Source organism: Rutilus rutilus (assembly GCF_951802725.1).
Source record: "Rutilus rutilus genome assembly, chromosome: 21".
NCBI lineage: Eukaryota > Metazoa > Chordata > Actinopteri > Cypriniformes > Leuciscidae > Rutilus > Rutilus rutilus.
Window position 1 is genome coordinate 28,238,540 of NC_140226.1, and position 16,948 is coordinate 28,255,487.

The 16,948-nt window shown below is 38.6% G+C and overlaps 1 protein-coding gene across 2 annotated transcripts in view; it reads right to left on the reverse strand.

Annotated features, from left to right (window-relative positions):
• slc24a4a (solute carrier family 24 member 4a) overlaps positions 1-16,948 on the reverse strand; it is a 58,760-nt gene that overhangs the window by 30,311 nt on the left and 11,501 nt on the right. For both annotated transcript variants that reach the window (XM_084393532.1, XM_084393533.1), the window contains one exon: positions 8,112-8,225. In XM_084393532.1, coding sequence (XP_084249658.1) covers positions 8,112-8,225 — 114 coding nt within the window. The remainder of the gene's footprint in view (positions 1-8,111; positions 8,226-16,948) is intronic.

Sequence of the window (16,948 nt, forward strand, 5' to 3'; positions counted from 1 at the left end):
TTGTTGGACTGCTGCTCTGATGCATTTTGGAAACAATCCACCATCTGGGCTGGAGCTAAGGCTGGAGCTAAATAAAACTAAGGTTGTTTTTACACTGGCAGTTTAGTTCGGAACAGGGAACTGTTCACATGACAAATTGCTAATATGAAAGCTGTAATGTGAACCTGGGAGCGCACCGTGGTCCCGAACCCGAGACTACCTGGAGGAGGTGGTCTGAGTTCAGTTGCACTTGAACTGTGCCGTGACTTTCGTGAATGTAAAGGCAACAGGGACTCGGGTGTGCACTTACTCAGAAAAAAAGAAAAAAAAAGTAACCTGTTTGTGGTGATGTAAGATGAACGCAAATGCACCAGGGTTCGAAAAAAATCAAGTTAAGAGGGAAACCAGACCAGCGCTGGAAACGTGCCGAGTGTAAAAACGGCCTAAGAGCTGTACAGAAATAGCCATTCTGCAAAAAGGAATGGCATTCAGAAAGTACCTTTATCACCAGACAGATATTACTGAATTAGTTGTGCTAAATTTATGCATTCATAAATCCTCCCTTCTCACTCATGTAGCTGGCAAAGACCTCAGATCACCGCTCGCTCACATTCTGGCTGGGAGCAGCGAGGCTAAGATCCACTATGTCAGGGTTTGACAACAGCGCATGGCATACCGCTGAGCAAATGTGCCTGAAAGCTGTGCTGTTCCACACGCCCCGAGACGTTGAAACATTCATTACAGACAGAGAACAAATTGAAAGGGCAGATTCTATCAGCCCACAATAACAAACTTACTCAGTTCACAACTCTAATAGAGAGACAACCCCTGAAAGGGTCCAGAATCTTACGACGCAGTGCATGCAGGGTCACACACACACACACACACACACACACACACACACACACACACACACACACACACACACACACACACACACACACAATCACACTGAACTGTGGCGCCCGGCAAAATAAGAGCCGCTTAATGAGAGAGCCCTGGGGCACTGAGATGCCAGGATTCCCAAGATATATGCGAAGATCTGGTCTCATCTTCCCTAGCATCTCCTATGGTCACAGCAATGTCGAGGGGACAAACATCTAAAAATATCCTTATTGCTTCCATGCCACAGATCCATTTTTCTCATAAATCACAAATGTTCCTTTACAATTCTTTTGTCTTTCCACTAAAGCTGCCCCGAGCAATAAAGATTTCCAGCTTAAATCACTGTTGGGAACAATTCATTTCAATAAGTTGGCAGGACCGGGCCTCATTCCACTGACGTTCTAATGCATATATTACATTTTGTTCAAGTTTTATGTCTTTATCAGCATTGTCTTGTCAGTATCTTTGACAATAGACAAAAGGGGATGATATGTGAAGCAAATAGCATTTCCCAAAGTGTGGGCCAAGGGATGCAAAAAATAAAACAGACATTGAAATTTCATTATGTGGAATAAATGTATGTTCTAACACTGCATCCTAACCAGACATGATGCGACAAGAGATAAGTTATTAAGTTATTAAAATTAAAGGAAACAAGAACGTTCGGACTATGAACTCAATGTGAACTTACCCAGATAGCATGTAGTAATCGGCCCGAGCTCGGCTCAGACTCGGCATCGGCGTTTGTTAACCGGGCCGAGTGTGGCCCGCAGCTCACTCTGGCACATGCATTTTTGTTACGGCTGTACAGCACTGGGCAGATTCATGCTCGCCATATCTGGCTATAGAGATCCGGGCCACTTCTGGAAATGACTCGGCTTAAGTTCACTCAATGGTTTTAATGAAGCAATAATTAACATAAAAATTATTTTAAAATTTACATAAATTCCTGAACGTATCTGATAATATACTCGTCGAATGTCGTGACCTTGTCCAAAACAAAATATCTGCGGTAAAACTTAAATTAAACAATACTAATAACTATACTAATAATAATAATATAGTGTCGTTTTGCACAGCATTCTTTAATATTTATATAATAACTATACTAATAATAATAATATAGTGTCGTTTTGCACAGCATTCTTTAATATTTATATAACCATAGCAAAACGATTTTTTTTTTGTAATGAACCATGCAGATCATTATTTACAATTTTAGACGTATGCGCGCTCAGGTGACATCATCATCCCTCGCACAGCAGTGGGAGGGGTCTTATTGTAGCTGTGGTGATCACAATGTTTTTGCAGTTTGGACAAAAAAAAACAAAAAAACCAAAAAAAAAAACAATGGATTATTTAGCAAGACATACGAAAATGGGATCATCTAAGAAAAAATGGGTAAGCATCGATGCGCTTTTATTTTCTAGTATTTTATGTAACGTTGCAGACGCTCTGAAAGGGAAGTTAACAGCACGCGTGAGACTGCATAGCTAACCACATACAGCTGCTAGCGCAATTACTTGCATAGAAATCCTCCTACCACCTAAATCACCTAAGTGATAGCAGATGTGCTCATTAATACCATACAAACGGTACAGTTTTTTTTTGTTTTTTTTGTTTATTGTTCCAATCCAATGGCCATATGCAGATAATGTTGTCATTCATTGGTTTTTAAAAGCGGTTTCAAAGTAACTCGGTTAAATGCCATATTCAAATAGCCTAGCTAGCCTATAGAATTTAGCTGAGCTCGAACAATGCACGGCAAATTTCAAATCTTGCATAATGAATGACGTATTTCCGTAGCCTATACTGATTGGACGACGGTCATTGAATGGACGATAAAGGTGTACACGCCATAGACTGGTACACCGCTAAGAGATTCAGTTTCACAAAAGTTTGACAACATTTCAACGTTGGATTTCAATCACAAAGGTAAGGTTTTTATTACTTGATATGCTGTTGGACTCAGACTCTTGTTATTTTAAAACATTCACAATGTCAAATTGTAACAGTGATTAGTTGGCTATAACTTTATTTTAGATCCAGTTATTTTAGTGTAAGTGTTACAAAAAGTCTAATGGTCTACTAATGTCTGTAGACCAAAGGGGTTCATGAAAAATGTAATTGTGGGGCTTGTGCTCAAGGGAATATTATGTTTATTTCTGGGGTTTCCTGACATGTATTTATTATGTATTATATTGATTTTTTTTTAACAAAGATAAACATTGTTTATGCAATTATTATTATTATTATTATTATTATTATTATTTTGACAGACCACAACAAGATCATCGAAGTTGTCAAGCTCAGAGTCAGCACAGAAGAGGTTATTGTATGCCATTAAGTATATGTATATACATATAAGTCATGGCTGAAAACTATGAGTTTTATACTGTGAATTCTAACATTCAAAAAAAGGCAAGAGCAGGTGTGGCTCAGATTTTTAAGTCTCTGCAAACTCATAACTCTACTAGTAATGACACTCCTCATAATCAACAGTGTGAAACTGTGAAAAATAGTGAAAACGAGGCCCCTAAAGATAAGGACTTTGACGATCTTGATGATTATGATGTGGTGATGTCGGAAGGCTCTGAAATTGATTCTGAGAATAGTGGTGACCATTTTGAGGAAAGTCCTGATGAAGCTTTTAGAAATGGACTGACTGGGCCATAGACTTCAGAATCACAATGGTTGCATTAACAGCACTTCTGTCAGTCTTGCGTAGTATGCATCCCAGCCTTCCAAAAGACGCTCGAACACTGCTTAAGACTAACACAATATATAGAATAGAACAAGTAGCAGGAGGTTCTTTCTACTATTTTGGCATTCTTAATGCATTGTCTGGAGTTCTTGAAAAAATATTGCCCCAACTACCAAACAGACATACACTGAGATTGCAGTTGAATTTTGACGGCATTCCGTTGCACAAGAGTTCAAATATGCAACTTTGGCCTATTTTAGGCTTATTGCAAGGCATAACCAAAAAGCCTTTTCTTATAGCAATATTTGGTGGCATTTGCAAACCAAAAGTATTGTCAGAGTATTTAAAAAGCTTAGTTGACGAAGTTAAGGTCCTGCAGTCAGGCTTTATTTTCAAAGGAAAGGAACTACTACTAAAAATTTGTTCTGTAGTTTGTGATGCACCTGCTCGTGCATATGTTAAGGGAGTTAAGTCTCATACAGGTTATTCATCATGTGGTAAATGTGTACAGTCTGGTGTCTATATGCAAAAGTGCATGACTTTCCCTGAGACCAATGCTGCCTTAAGAACGGATGAAACGTTCAGAAGCATGTGTGATGAAGACCACCACATGACTAGATCTCCACTTACTGAACTTGATATAAACATGATATCTTGTTTCCCTCATGATTATATGCATTTAGTCTGTCTTGGTGTGATGCGAAGGTTATTAGATCTATGGACAAGTGGTCCTCTCAAGACTCGTTTGCCATCACAGAAAGTAGTCAAATTATCTCAGAACTTACTCTCCATTAAGAATTATGTCCCATCAGAATTTGCTCGTAAACCAAGGTCAATTGAAGAAAAAAACAGGTGGAAGGCAACTGAACTTAGACAGTTTTTACTCTACACAGGATCAGAAGTTCTTTGTGATGTTGTATGCACTCCTGTTTACAATAACTTTATGCTTCTCTCAGTTGCGATTTCAATTCTTATTGATCCAACCCGGTGTTCTGTAATGTGTGAATATGCAAAGGCATTACTAGTGGCTTTTGTGGAGCACTTTGGGAAGCTCTATGGCAATGAATATGTGGTCTATAATGTGCATGGCCTTGTTCACTTAGCTGATGATTTGAAATGCCATGGTCCACTTGACAACATTTCTGCATTTCCGTTCGAGAATTTTTTAGGGCAGTTAAAAAGATTGGTCATCCTGATGCACAGATAGTACGCAGGATATCTGAAATATCTAGTGGTGGTTCTAAGATCGACCCTTCCAAACTCTATGTGCGAAAAGAGCATTGTGACGGTCCCATTTTGCCGTTTGTTAAAGGAGAAGTGAGACAGTATAAAGAAATATATCTCAAAAAATTTTGTCTAAAAGTTTCTAAAGGAGATAACTGTGTCGGAATTGGTAACAATATTGGGTTGGTACAGAACATCTATTTTCAGAATAATGATGCATCCATAATATATGCTGAGTTTGAGTCGGTCAGTAGATTTTATGACTACCCAATTGATTCTTGCAGGCTTGGCGCTTATCTCGTATCTGATCTTTCTCAAGAATTTAAATGTGCCAAAATTGAAGAGACACTTAAAAAATGTCATGCTTCCTTTTCACAACAAGTTTGCCTGTCTACCTTTACTGCATTTAAACTGACATCAACAGCAATGTGTAAAATGCAACTGATTTTTGATAGATTTATTTTGCATCCTGCAGTCGTGTGGCATCTGTGTCGACATACAAATAACTTGCTACTGGAATCTTATTGCATCGCATCCTGGCATAGCAGGCGACTCATAGGGCAGCATAGTATGGAATCAAGGCTTTAAATTGTCATTCGTGCGTGTCCTGTGACAGCAGACCTGAAAAATTTTGTGAAATGCTACAATTCACCCCTAAGACTTGATCTCAGAATAGGAATAGAAGTGGTTGGAGGAATTTCAATGTATTCCCAAACTCATGGGGGATATGGGGACTTCTTTTTTTTTACGTTTAGTAAGCCCTGCAATGACAATGTCTTTTCTCAGTATGAACTAAAAAGAAAAAGATATATAATAATAATAATAATAATAATTCACTCATAGGAAAAAGGTCATTATTCATACCAGTATTTCCCATTTAACTAGACTGTAGCGGCCCGCCATAGTAAAAGAGAATTTTTCGTGCCCGACCAAACAAGTAGCCTGATTACAACTTCTATATAATACCAAGGGAAGCAACGAAAGGACGATTCTGGTTTGATCATATTCAGTGTAAAGAGCGAGACGTGAGTGAAGATTTGGGAAAACAAACAAGAGATTCCATGTCCAGTGGAATAACTAATAGATTATTGTTAAATTCGCTGATAATCAGGTGACCAGATCGCAAACCAGAATACAAAGCCGACAAAGCTTAAATGTATGGGCTCACGCACAACTCTCTCATTCATCATGAATCCAAATGTTTCCATGGCTGCGATGTAACATTTAATTGCTAACCTATTATTTATTTTGTAAACAAAGCTTTGTGCTTCACTCGTCATAATATTCATGTAAAACAGCCTTCACATACAAAAAATGTGTTTTGATGTACCACCGCCGGTGCTGCTCAGCCATCGCTGATATTGAGCTTTACACAAACGCGGTGGAGCGGTTGTCAAGTTTACTGGCACAGCCCTATATAATAATAATAATAATTCATTAAATATTTATAGCGCTTTTCTCAGCACTCAAAGCGCTTTTACATAGAAGAGGGAATCTCTTCCACCAATGTGCAGCGTCCACCTGGATCATGCGACGGCAGCCATATTGCGCCAGAACGCCCATCACACACCAGCTCACTGGTGGAGCGTGATGAAGCCAATTAGTATGGGGATGATTAGGAGGCCATGATGGACAGAGGCCACGGAGCAAATTTATATAGTATATAGTATACAGGGATGTAAATATGTAAAATGTAAGACTTTGACATGAAAGATAATGCATACATAAAAAAAAAAAAAAAAAAAAGGCTTTTATGAAGTAAATAACACCCTAATGTAAATATAAAAAATATGCAGATTTAAGCATGTAAAAACAGATAGAACACTCATGAAAATATTGCTTCAGAATAAATTGTTTACACCACCAAATATAAACAATTTTCTCTGCGCTTAAAGGTAGGGTAGGTAATCATTTTTCTAAAAAAAAACATTCCAAATTTGTTTAAACTGTCTTTATATACCAATACATAATTAAAATGTAAGTACTCTGAAAAAGAAAATATAAAAATCGAGTGACTGTAGACCTTTTAATCTGCAATAAACACAGCTCATTATTTCCATTCACTCCCACCCCCTCCCTTCTGAGCTCCTTCCAAAGCCACGCCCCCAAAACACATGAACGCGCGACGCCAAACGCTCAGGCTGGAACAAGACGCATTTATTACCTGAGACGAGTGGAGAGGAAGGAGCGCAGTACATACAGTGACATCATGTCAGAATCACATGTAATAAAATACCTAACTTTATCACTATGAATATAAACAAATAAGATTTCTTTTAGTACTCACTATCAAGCTAGCATATCGATAATGGTAAAGTTTCATTCGGTAACGAGCTATATTTATAAGGCAAAACTAAAAACAGGTTGCATTGATACACGGTTTTCCATTACCATCAGTTACACTGTGATGAAGGTGAATTTCGTGTAAGATTCATAACATATACGGTGTTTTGCATGTAAGAGTTTCCATGATGAAAACATTGTTGACTCTAATGAAGACTAACGTACACTCCGAGTCCGGAGACAAGTACCGCATCGTCGGTTCGAGGACAGGTCCGGGGTTGAGGGCGAAGCAGAGGAGGTCGTTCAAGAGTGCGGGCAGGGTCCGAGGAAGTAGTTTTTGCCTTGTTTGCCTTCGCTGACTGCATATGCAGGTGCTTTGAGCTGAATATTTCCGGGAACGGTGACATGTGATGAGTGCACGCAGGGCAGCGCGCGCAGTGGGGCTCGGGGCGGGCACGAGACATGAAGGCATCTGATTGGTTCTTTACATTCGCACCGAATGGCAGTGATTGGTCAGAGTTTTTACTGTCCTGCAGCTGCTACAGAGGTCTGATTTTTTTCATTCCTTTTTCTAAACACATAATGTATTGACTACTATCAGGATGGAAGGACCATTTCACCCAGTATAAAAAAAAGTGTTTCTGAACAGGAACACCTACCCTACCTTTAATGTCGAGCCCTGAATAACAAAATTATTATTATATTCTAATTGTTTGGCTTCCTAAAACACAAGTGTTAATGTAATGTAGACTATATCACAACAACAACAAAAAGGTTGGACTCCCCTTTAACGTTCCTGTACAGGTCAATTCACTAACTTTTTTCTTTGTTAAATTTGCACAAGAAACATGGGTTGGAGCTCTTAATTTTGAACTCTAAGTGCTCCAGATTGATGAATTTTACATAAAAAAATAAATAAAATAAAAACACTATTGTCTTGCCCACAAACCCTCCTAGAGGGACAAAGGTCTGTCCACCACAATCTCACAAAATCCTGTGGGAAACAATGCATACTCTTAAGTGACATATGCATTACCTGGTTTTGTGCAGTTCTTCTCCTCAGTCTCATTGTCTCCCGCTATGGCCATAAGCCTTCGGCCCAAGTGATCTCTTTGAGCAGCAAAACCCTCCTGTAGCACCAGCCCATGACCTGTGTATGAAGATGCATCTCATTACATAAAATTAAATATTCAGAATTATCGACTATCAATCAGGATTCGCAAACCGCTTGCTCTTGAAAGATGGTGTTCAAAATACTTAGTTTTGACTTGTTTTATTTTGTGTAGGTCTCCTTCTAACTGGCTAACTCACATTATTACTGTTTTACTCAAACACTTCTGCTAATCAGTTGTGGGACACTATTACCTATAACTGTGTCTATTAATGCAGATTGTCTGTCATTCTCACTACTTTGAGGAAAGATTAAGCATGGAGCAAGATGTTACATCAGTCATTCACGCTAGAGCTCGGCTAATGTATACATTGCATACATGCACAGTTTCCACGTGTTCACCACAATATATTACAAAAATACTCTGTAAATAAATTAGCACAAGTTAAATAATCGGTTTGTTGATGGACATGCACTTGTTAATGCTGATGGTGAGGAATCACAGTTGCAACATCTCATAATGTACCTCAAACTGAGTAGTGTATCACTGAGAAACGTCCTGCTCGAGTCGTCCTTGTGATGGAGGTTCGGGTTCAATAACTAGTTTCTCCAGTGTTTCATCATTGGACTCGCGCTCGAATTGATATGGTAAAATCGACATCATTGTTCATTACTGTCTTTAGTTTACAGTGTGGGAAGCCTCAGGACAGCTGACGTTATGGCAATGGGCGGTTTTGTTTTCAGCGCGCGCTGCACGCAGTAAACCAATCACAACAGACTGAGCTGTCTGGCCAATTAGAGCGGAGTAGCGCGCAGAAAGGCAGGATTTAGAGAGATTGATTCATTTGACGAGTCGTTTGAGATTTAGAATCATTGAAAATGTGGTGATGTGCAAATGTATATTATGAGGAAATTAAACTGTTTTGAACTGTTGTAGACGACTCCAAAACAACATTAGGAAACTTTAAAATAGCATAATTGGGGCACTTTAATCAATGTTCCTACAGGATGTGCATTGTATCATGGTTAGCAGCACCAGAGGGTATTTTTGGAAACACTGAAAAATAAAAGGGTGTGAAGATTCAGCCATGCATACTGTCCTAACAGCCAGAGCTTGAATTAGGATTTCGTGTCTGTATGTCTATTTGCTTCAGCAGTTGATTTCAGCACATCACTTTTCCATGAGGATATGCAATGAGGTCCAAAAAAACAGTATAAATCACATTTAGCTTGTTATGAAACTAAGCATAGCACACATTTAGTGGGGCATATTTATTGGACAGTTGGCATTACAGCTGTTAATCACTGAACACATTGGGTTTATTCATATTATAATAATAAAAAATAAAAAAAACAGCTCACCCAAAACCAAATTCTGACAAAAATATTAAAATGTGTGATTACATTTTTTTGTATAACATGACAATCCAGCAGAATGACTAGGCAGCTGTAGCCATAATTTGAGTTGGCAATGTGTTCTATTTTTGAGGATTTTCATGACATTCAATAGCATAGACACTTCTTGAACGCCTGGATTCTTTCACCAATGCGGTCTGATATCTTGTATTGTTTCCCTTTATATGATGAACAGATTGAATTTAGGCTTTTATTTACATATAAACATTGAGCAGCGAACATAAACAGAAGCTCAACCGAACCTGCTTGACGCGCAAGAACAAACCTCTTGTTTTTACAAAATGTTCTTGACATTTTACTTTTGTCATATCTAACTTAAAGTGAAAACTGTTACTGTGTTGCGTAAAGGGTGAAATTTTAATTTGAAACTGCTACATTTTAAAATGTTAAAGGGGGTGGTATTATGCCCCTTTTTACAAGATAAGTCTCTGATGTCCCCAGAATTTTTATAGCATGTTCAAATTGTCTCTTTTTGAGGGTGAGCAAAAACACATCGTTTTGTGTGTGTCCCTTTAAATGCAAATGAGCTGGTGCTTCCCGCACAGAGGGCGGAGCTTCAACAGCTTGTGTCCTTAACAGCTTGCAGACACGCACTAAAATGTTAGAAACCATTCTGCCTGTTATGTTCAAACCAGAGTCGGACAATGATGGAGAGACTCAAGAAGAAGTGACGACATGTAGAATGCAACAGGAAGTTTCTGAATGGTTAGTTGATGAATTCATGAAGCTGATGTGGAGTTAACTATCTTAAAGTCATTGATTAGCATATTCTGTCATGATAATCTATAAATCGCTCGTGTGGGAACTGTTGCAAGATGCCTACAGAGTGCCATGCTATTGCATTTGTGTTACGTACTGTATTGCAATAAATGTGAAAAGACGGATGCGACAGCTTGAGCAGACTCACAAATGTGCTCTACTACAACAACTCTTCCTCTTCTCATGGACTCTTCCCGAGGGCAAGGTTTATGTAAATTTTAGGGTTTGTGATGTCACTAACCCGGGAAGAAGCTTGTGTAGTCCCTATCAGTCGGGGGTTTTTTTGTCCTTAAAAAGTGATTTCTGTAAAATAAAATCTCCCTTTTCTTTGAACTTTGCAGATGTTGTTTATGCTCAAACTGCAACATTACACACTAACTAAAGTTAGAAAAGTGAAATCATAATCAACCACCCCTTTAAATTATTTTCGATCCCAGTTTAAAATACATAAAACTATATAACAAGACTTTTATATAACAATTCCCCTGAAAAGTGAAAAATAAATAAATAAATAAAAGAAAAGTATTGAACTTTATTAAAGTTTTTTTTTTTTTTACCAAAATAGTTTTTTTGATGAGGGTGATGACAACTTTCATTTTCGGGTGACCCATTTCAATAAATACAAAAAAGATCTTTCATCTCTTGATTCTATGAATGCTCGCTACCGTACATTAGTAGCAGCCAGACTGACACTGAAAAAATTCCACATGCTGAAATCTACTGCAGCAAAACCTGTCAAAATATTTTAACTGCTCCTAAATCAGGAACAGAATGACCCACTTACAGCTTATGAGAAGCAGAAAAAAAAGTGCCAGTAAAGTTGTGTTGTGTAACAAACTGTCACAGGAGGACAGGATAATAAACTCAACAGCCATAAAGTTCATTAAGCAGCATTTTCAGCCCGCACTAACTTCTTTACAGTTATCGATGGAGGTAAATGAGAAGATGCAAAAGAACAGGAATGAGAATGGGGAATGGGGAAGCAGGAGTAATCACAGCAGGAGTGCACAGCAGATGGACTCCTGACAGGCTCATCAGATATGCCAGTATTCGTAGAGCCATTAAGCAGAAAGCACATATTCAGCATCCTCATCATTACAATATCATGTGCAGGTAATCCCTTAAGCTGCTTGTAATTTTGCCGTAATTAAACTCAACCGCACCCACTAGTATTGCTCAGCCAGGCGGGCAATGCTGTACACTTTGTAGACAATGAGAATAAGTGGAAAAGCATGATACAAAATCCCCTGTAATGAGAAATAATTTGTGTCTGAGATCTGCTTGTACGACAGGGAAGGGCTGTACGATTAATCATATTTTAATCGACATAATGATATCTGTAGGGCTAGATTCGAATATTACGAATATTCGTTCGGTATTCGATTTGAAAATTTGACATTCGAATATTCGTTTCCCCCCTCGAAACGGTTCTCATTCGCGCTTAAATACACTATAAAATCTGACGAAATACAATACTCTTTTTTACAATGATCTTATATAGCCTAGCCATTTTTAATAGGATGGACAGTTGAAGGAACCCAACCTCGTTATACTTAATAAATACATTTGCTTCTTCTTGGCCTACTAAAGTGTTCCTGCAACGGGAGTATTGCAAGTTCATTTCAAGCCCTGCAAATGAAGTTATCTTTCATGGCTTATTGCACTCAAGTGGTCAAATACAATACGAACAGTTAAAGCATGAATAATAAATCAATAAATTGTATCATATTTTCTAGGGTTTTCTCAGCAGTGTTGTAACATAAGAACCTCCCAAACATGATCGGATTGAAAGGATTTCTATCAAATGAAACCACGTACTTGATGATAGCTTGTTTTTTGTTTTATTTTTTGGCAGAGTTCCATTACTTTTAAGTATGCCAAAAATGCCTTCAGGGTGTAAGGGGTTACCAGTGACAGTCAACAGAGAGCTTACATTTCACTAATATAAAGCTTGAATGAACGGGATCGGTATCGGCCGTAGGGCTGCAACTAATCGATACAATTGATTAATATCGATGATGAAAATAATCAACAATGAATTTGATTATTGATTAGCCGCATCTGCACGCTGTTCCTGGGAAACCATCAGCCAGTCACATCACTTTACAGTAGTGAATAACATTTTCTCTGGTCAAAACGCATATGGAAAACAGCGGAGGACACAGAGTGAGCTGCTGCGGGAAAGGTACATAATCCGAAACATTTGAATGCTTTATATTTATAAGTGCTTCAAACAAAAGTACCGTGTCTTGCCTTCTCATGCATTGACAGAGCAATGTGATGTTTAATGCATGTGACAAGTGTTTTCTTCAGCGCATGGGCTAACTTACATTTTGTTGTTAGCCTATATCCTTATCTGTAAATGTTAAAAAGTCCAGTGAATATTTCCATTTCGGACATTCTGACAAGCGAGTCCTGTTAAACTTCACTGACTTCAATGAACGAGCGCCGATGGGCACGTGCGCGTCAAACAGACAGAGCGTAGTAGAATAGGAGCACAATAATTCTGACTAAAATACACATTTGTTAGAAATTAAGTGTAGGTTTAAAAATATACATGTAGGCCTAACTCAAGTAATCATATTTATGAGAGCAGTAACAGTAAAGGCACTATTTTTAGAATAGCCCATTAATGTAATATAATTACTATCTTCATAAAAGTGATTTGTGAATGTGCGTGATTTCTTCATGCCTCATACAAGTTAACAATGTGCTTTTGTTTATCATCATTTTTAATTTAGTCATTTTAATTTCTGCTTCAAAATACTTAGCAATCAGTTGTTTTAGGTTTAGAATGTATTTTAACCCTTTTTTGCTTATAATGTACAGCATAGCCTTCATATTCACTAGATTTGTTTTCAAGGGCTTTATATTACACATCGTTTGCAGGACAGCATTGGGTAGGATATGGAACAATATTGTTAAAAATAATTAATTTGATAAAAAAATATATTTTTAACATATAATATTTTTTTCTGACCTTTTTTTTGCTACAACAGACTTTGAGACTAATCAATAAATGCTGACGAATAGTTGTCTTTGTCTGCATACCCTAGTTTTGCACTGATGTAAAAAGACTGACAGTGACAAGACCTCATGTTGGCAAAATTTTTAATCTTTTAACTATCAAATGTGACTAATAGGCTTGCTGCAATAGTATGTTACTGGTGATCAGCTGCAACACCAGTTACATCACTTGTAACTGGTGTACACACGCGGCACTGCCATTTAGATTTTTATAATAGTAATAAAAATAATTTAGTTCAGTTAGAAAATAGACACTTCAATTAAAAGCTAAACGTGTCGCAGCACAGATCAGCAGCAGGAGTCAGATTTCACCTCACTTTGCCCCATAGGCGTAATTCTATGGGGGGACAGGGGGACACGTCCCCCCCAATATTCAAAGAAGGACAATTTGTCCCCCCCAATATTTGATCATACTGTATGATTATGCGGGCAATATCGATGTGATTGCAAATACGTCTTTCTTTCCAGCTCCGAAAATATAAAATCCCGGCCGGTCCATTTCCCAAATCCATTCGACTGGCCTTACACTATAGATTAACAAAACCTATTTCTCCTGAAATCCATGTCATGTTTTCCCTATACCTTTAGTAGCTCGTGCACCGTCAGTGAGTTAGGAAAAACCAAACAGAAGAAGAGTTAGGAGCGCGAAATCTGACAGAGCAGGTGACGGCGGTGTCGTCTCACATGGTGAAATCTCATATGGCAGGTGACGGCGGTGTCCTCGCAGAGAAACCGAAGTACAGTTGTAAATTTATGTTTCCATTTATGGGTATTGCCAGAGTTTTTCCTGCATAGAGAATTATGAGGCGGCTGCCTCCGTCAAATTTCGTGCCGCCTCCGGCTCTCGACAAAACTCGGACAGACAGTCACATGGTCAGATACACTTTCCCCACCGTGATGGTTCTGTTGCGGTTATAAAAATATTTAAAATAATCGAATTTAATACAGTTATAATTTTTCAATGTAAATTATTTAATTTGATTGGTAACAGCCTAGTGTCTTATTATTTTAATTGGATATATTTATCAAATTTAAGAATTTGAAATGAAAGATTTCAAAATCTTGGAAGGAAGACAAAAAAACTATTCTGAGTGTTTTCAAACAGTGATGTAATGAAAAATGGACAATTTTAAGTTTGAAGGGAGTAAAGCCTCTGTTTAGGCTATTAAGGAAATATAATTTTGCCAAAAGAAGAACTTTTATTTTAAATAAATGTTCATTTTAAATCAGCATGTCAGTGTGATATGTTACCATATTATCATGCTTAACACTAAGAATTTGAATAATTGTAATGTGATGATCAGATGCAGATATCTAAATCAGAGAATATCATAGGTTCGGGCGGTTTGCGGGTGGATTATTTATTTTTAACAGTGGATTCGGGTGACTCAAAGTGCACCAGATTAATGAATTTACCTTTAAAATGTAAAAAAAATTCTTCCGGGGGAGCATGCTCCCGGACCCCCCTAGAGGTACCAAGTACACAGCTGTCCCCCCCAATGTGTGATTGACAATTTCGCCCTTGCTTTGCCCATTTCACCTTATACTGACATGACGATGGCGGAAGATTTAAAAGTGCCTATTTAAGCGAGTTTGTCTGTTTTGTTGTTTTGTTTTAATAACAATGAACCCACCATTCAAGCAACTGCCACCCCCAAATTCGACAAAATGTAACGTGCACAGCCGCACGGGATTCATAACGGTGCGTGTCCACTGGCGCGGAGCAAGTGATTTCAGTTCATTCCTATGGAACTTCAACTTCCATAGGAATTTATTGAAAACGCTCGCTCTGCTCCGCACCATTATGAATCCCTGTGTGGCTGTGCGAATCGAATTAGCGATATAAAAGCGAGGCGCAAAAGAGGTAAAAACTCCAACGGGAGTCGATAATACATGACATTAGTCACTAATGCAAGTGGAGGTAGGCAGACACCCGCACAAATGCGACTATGTCAGATTTGAACTCTCACTCTCATTTTTTGATTGGGCTCATTTTCTCAATTATTGGTCTCATTTTTGTCACAGTCTAGAGCCCTGAAAGTGTCACTTTGAATGTCACAAGAAGTGCAAGAAGCAATGTATTATTTTGCAGAAATGTTGTGTTTTTGCAATAAGCCTGAGTTGTTATAATGGTATATTATATTATATTAATATACACTCACCTAAAGGATTATTAGGAACACCATACTAATACTGTGTTTGACCCCCTTTCGCCTTCAGAACTGCCTTAATTCTACGTGGCATTGATTCAACAAGATGCTGAAAGCATTCTTTAGAAATGTTGGCCCATATTGATAGGATAGCATCTTGCAGTTGATGGAGATTTGTGGGATGCACATCCAAGGAACGAAGCTCCCGTTCCACCACATCCCAAAGATGCTCTATTGGGTTGAGATCTGGTGACTGTGGGGGCCATTTTAGTACAGTGAACTCATTGTCATGTTCAAGAAACCAATTTGAAATGATTCGAGCTTTGTGACATTGTGCAATATCCTGCTGGAAGTAGCCATCAGAGGATGGGTACATGGTGGTCATAAAGGGATGGACATGGTCAGAAACAATGCTCAGGTAGGCCGTGGCATTTAAACGATGCCCAATTGGCACTAAGGGGCCTAAAGTGTGCCAAGAAAACATCCCCCACACCATTACACCACCACCACCAGCCTGCACAGTGGTAACAAGGCATGATGGATCCATGTTCTCATTCTGTTTACGCCAAATTCTGACTCTACCATCTGAATGTCTCAACAGAAATCGAGACTCATCAGACCAGGCAACATTTTTCCAGTCTTCAACTGTCCAATTTTGGTGAGCTCGTGCAAATTGTAGCCTCTTTTTCCTATTTGTAGTGGAGATGAGTGGTACCCGGTGGGGTCTTCTGCTGTTGTAGCCCATCTGCCTCAAGGTTGTGCGTGTTGTGGCTTCACAAATGCTTTGCTGCATACCTCGGTTGTAACAAGTGGTTATTTCAGTCAAAGTTGCTTTTCTATCAGCTTGAATCAGTCGGCCCATTCTCCTCTGACCTCTAGCATCAACAAGGCATTTTCGCCCACAGGACTGCCGCATACTGGATGTTTTTTCCCTTTTCACACCATTCTTTGTAAACCCTAGAAATGGTTGTGCGTGAAAATCCCAGTAACTGAGCAGATTGTGAAATACTCAGACCGGCCCGTCTGGCACCAACAACCATGCCATGCTCAATTGCTTAAATCACCTTTCTTTCCCATTCTGACATTCAGTTTGGAGTTCAGGAGATTGTCTTGACCAGGACTACACCCCTAAATGCATTGAAGCAACTGCCATGTGATTGGTTGATAATGGCATTAATGAGAAATTGAACAGGTGTTCCTAATAATCCTTTAGGTGAGTGTGTATATATATATATATATATATATATATATGGCTTGGTTGAATTCTAATGTAGAATGCGGTCTTATTTCTTGATAACAGACCGCTGCTAAGTATAACAAACTGTTGCCATGCAAAGCAGAGCGTTGCTATGGACGCAGGATTCTAACCGTAGAGACGGAACGGACTATTTTCTTTAGCGGAAGCAATAC